Here is an 898-nt window from a genome sequence, read left to right as displayed (position 1 = left end):
ATAGAACAAGGTACATTCACGTGATAGCAGCCTCGGTATTACGTTATAATTTACAATTATGGTTATTATGCACTAATATCGCCGCTAAGGTTCCCAAGGAACTCGAAATCGATCTCATCATGCGTCGGCCCCTGAGACGATAGCTGCAGACGAAGCAGTGGACACCATCAGTTCAATGAATTCCGAGCTCTTAACGACTTAATGTAGCTAACGGCGTGAGAATGATACTTACATAGTAGGCGGTGACGGTGCCGGAAGAATTGCCGGGGACGAGCTTCAGCTGCATGTCAATCTTGCCGAAGAGATACTCGCTCTTCGATTGGAAGCCGGAGCCTGAAGCCTTGTCGAGGGAAAGAGTCAGCAGCTTCCCGTTATTGAGAACCTTGGCACGGCCGTCGCCCCAAGTGATGTCGATGTCATTGTTGAAGTCCCCTGCGGCGGCGGTGGAGACCATGGCTGCAAGCAGAGTGCAGGCCAGTGTAGGAAGCCACGTGCACTGGCCATTGCGGGTCTGCAAACAAAGGACGGAGAGGAGTTAAGAATTTGGGTGTGGATATGGAAACTGAGGGCGAAGGACTTATATAGGAGGCCGAGAACATCTAAGAAGAAAACGCTGATGGAGGAGGCAGGAATTAGATGGGCGACTTCCTGGCTAGCTTTCTCGCTCTTCTCTTCTCACTAGTTTTTCTTCGCTGGCCGAAGTCTGGAGACGGGTCAGCGCATTGGTGAATTAAGCAACTGAGGGTATCCAATGGCTATGTTCTAATTATACCATTATATTATAAATAATAAAACACGCTCTTTTGCATTAATATCAAATGAATATGTTACATGATTTATTTTTTTATTAGATATAAATTCATATTATTTTTTAAATATTAATTGTTTATTATTTTAG

The 898-nt window shown here is 45.0% G+C and overlaps 1 protein-coding gene across 1 annotated transcript; it reads right to left on the bottom strand.

Moving 5' to 3' along the window:
- Positions 1-65: 65 nt before the first annotated feature.
- Positions 66-511, bottom strand: LOC110095857 (xyloglucan endotransglucosylase/hydrolase protein 24-like; the record flags this gene model as incomplete). Its single annotated transcript, XM_020821564.1, has 2 exons — positions 66-143; positions 233-511. Coding segments are annotated over 2 exons (357 nt in total), but the record flags the coding sequence as incomplete, so codon positions are not given.
- Between the last annotated feature and the right edge of the window lie 387 nt (positions 512-898).

This window comes from Dendrobium catenatum, unplaced genomic scaffold (assembly GCF_001605985.2).
Source record: "Dendrobium catenatum unplaced genomic scaffold, ASM160598v2 original_scaffold_255630, whole genome shotgun sequence".
NCBI lineage: Eukaryota > Viridiplantae > Streptophyta > Magnoliopsida > Asparagales > Orchidaceae > Dendrobium > Dendrobium catenatum.
This window is presented reverse-complemented; position numbering and strand designations above follow the sequence as displayed.